This window comes from Octopus bimaculoides, chromosome 5 (assembly GCF_001194135.2).
Source record: "Octopus bimaculoides isolate UCB-OBI-ISO-001 chromosome 5, ASM119413v2, whole genome shotgun sequence".
In the NCBI taxonomy this organism is placed as follows: domain Eukaryota; kingdom Metazoa; phylum Mollusca; class Cephalopoda; order Octopoda; family Octopodidae; genus Octopus; species Octopus bimaculoides.
The window spans coordinates 29,583,941-29,586,372 of NC_068985.1; the positions used below are offsets into that span (position 1 = coordinate 29,583,941).

The window sequence follows — 2,432 nt, forward strand, 5'->3', positions numbered from 1 at the left end:
AAATATACTCAAATATAAAATGGAGGATTTTTTTTCTTTTACAGTGTCCCTCAAAAATGAAAGGTCCTTATTTTTAAGTCTTTTTGGAAAGTGTTTCATGTTTACTTAGAAATTTATATGAACTTCAATATAAGTGGTTCATATTCTTGTGAGGGATGATTTTCAAAGAAAGGAAAATCTCACCATATATTCAAGTGGTTATAGTGTATCTTGCTCTATCATTCTTCATTTACCTGGAAATAACGAAGGGTCATACTGCATTGCGGAAATCATATAGCGACAGTCAGGGGAAAGTAACCCTTTTATCACCTGGGCATACCTAAATGCAACAACAACAACAATTATATCTTTCAAAATAAAATATTTTCTCTTTATACTGTTGAAGTTCAGAGGAAAGAATAAAGAAAAGAAAATTTTAAAAAAAAGTAATTCAATTGCATTTTTTAAATACTCCTGATATTGGATTCAAATTTTGGCTAAAAACACCCATGTTTCCAGAGGTGAATTATTGAAACCCCAAAGAATTCCTCTTAACACATGGCTATGATGCTCCCTCACTACTTCTGCTCATGATCAGAGATACACATAACATCATCCATTAAGGGACATGCTCAACTGGTTAAAGTCAAGCAACCGACAAGCAAATCTGCGATATTAAGCAGAATATTTGCTGTAGCCCATCTTTTATACCAAGACAAAACAATGTACATAACACTTTTAATCAGTTAAGATCAGAAGCCATGAGAGCCACTGCCTGGTACTGCATCCGGGCATTTATTATTATTATTATTGAGTGGGAGACGTACATGCCATCACAGTGAGACTGGGGTAAAATGTATGAAGCCCAGGATACCCATCATGACTACCCATCTGATAAGGGTACACAAGGCACATGCATCACAACTATATGTGCGTGACATGGTGAGCTCATATCAAGATTAACAGTGCATGACCTTGCAGGTGGGGCCCAGTTAGAATTTTCTTCAGGTTGAGTAGCCCATCCCGCTCAAATGGTCCTTGAATAAGGGTTGTTTAAGGATGATGAATGAAATACCCATGTTTCCAGAGGTGAATTATCCAAACCCCAAAGAATTCCTCTCAACACATGGCTATGATACTCCCCACTGCTTCTGGTCATGATTAGAGATACAGGTATCATCATCCATTAAGGGACATGCTCAACTGGTTAAGGTCGAACAACCGACAAGCAAATCTGCGGTATTAAGCAGAATATTTGCTGTAGCCCATCTTTTATACGAAGACAAAATATCATTATTATTATCACCATTATTATTATTATTAATATTATTACTATTATTAAGGTAGCGAGTTAGCAGAATCATTAGCATGCCGGGCTAAATGCTCACCAACATTTGATCCATCCTTGTTCTGAGTTCAAATTCCGCCATGGTCAACTTTGCCATACCTACTTTTGGGGTTGATAAATTAAGTACCAGTGAAACACTGGGGTTGATGTAATTGATTAGTGCTCTGCCCCAAAATTTCACTATGCAAGAAGGTTTTCTTATAATTAATCAATATGAATGACAGTTAAGTCAAATATGCAAATACAATCATTCATCAACAGGTGCTATGCGTAGTATACTTAAAATCAGATGGCCCGAACACATAAGCAATATGGAGCTATGGCAAAGAATGAATCAAGTTTCAATTAGGGAGCAAATATTTAAGAAAAAGTGGAAGTGGATTGGTAACATAATTAGAAAGGACACACCAAATGTAGCGAAAAGTGCTTTACAGTGGAATCCGGATGGATATAGGAAGAGGGATAGGCCTAAGAACTCGTGGCGTAATTCAACACAAAAGGAACTAGAGAAAGGGGGACATTCATAGCAGAGTATAAGTACAGAAGCGAAAACTATTGTGACATGGAATTCTATTATAAGTGGCCGATACTCTGCATTGGAGAATTACAGGCAAGAAAGAAAATATATTACCATCATTAGTAATATTATGCAATTAACATATATTATATCATCATGACTATGTAATTATGTTGTTGTCATTAAACAATTATTACCAACCTTTCTCTGGTTTTGGGGCTGATAGCAACAAGAGCTCCTCGATCCCAAATAGCATTAAACTGTCCTTCAAAATCCCTGTGATTTGGCAGAAAAGAAAAAGAAAAATTAATTGCAAGATTTATTACAATTGGTTGAAATGTAAAGCACTTCTAATTATATTCTGGAAGAAAAGAAATAACCTATTTTTACTTCCTTTATTTTAGTTCAGTTAAAGGAAGGCCTGGAAGGAATTACTGCAAGTGAAATAAATGTCAGAGATGCTTTGCCCCATGCAGAAACTAGGAGCTACTTCCTGTACACATCACATGAATGGGGCAGTAAGGACTGAAGTAGCCTTTGTCTGAAAAAGGATTCCATCTGCAGTTCCTTGTCAACCACCACCACTTT

At 36.2% G+C, this 2,432-nt stretch overlaps 1 protein-coding gene across 5 annotated transcripts in view; it reads right to left on the bottom strand.

The window, feature by feature from the left end:
• Nucleotides 1-2,432, bottom strand: part of LOC106874826 (thiopurine S-methyltransferase) — a 16,159-nt gene that overhangs the window by 2,121 nt on the left and 11,606 nt on the right. For 4 of the 5 annotated variants that reach the window (XM_052968247.1, XM_014922710.2, XM_052968245.1 and 1 more), the window contains 2 exons: nucleotides 2,046-2,120; nucleotides 234-319 (listed from right to left, as the gene is read on the bottom strand). In XM_052968247.1, coding sequence (XP_052824207.1) covers nucleotides 234-319; nucleotides 2,046-2,120 — 161 coding nt within the window. The remainder of the gene's footprint in view (nucleotides 1-233; nucleotides 320-2,045; nucleotides 2,121-2,432) is intronic. The other variant, XM_052968246.1, reaches the window with a different exon arrangement.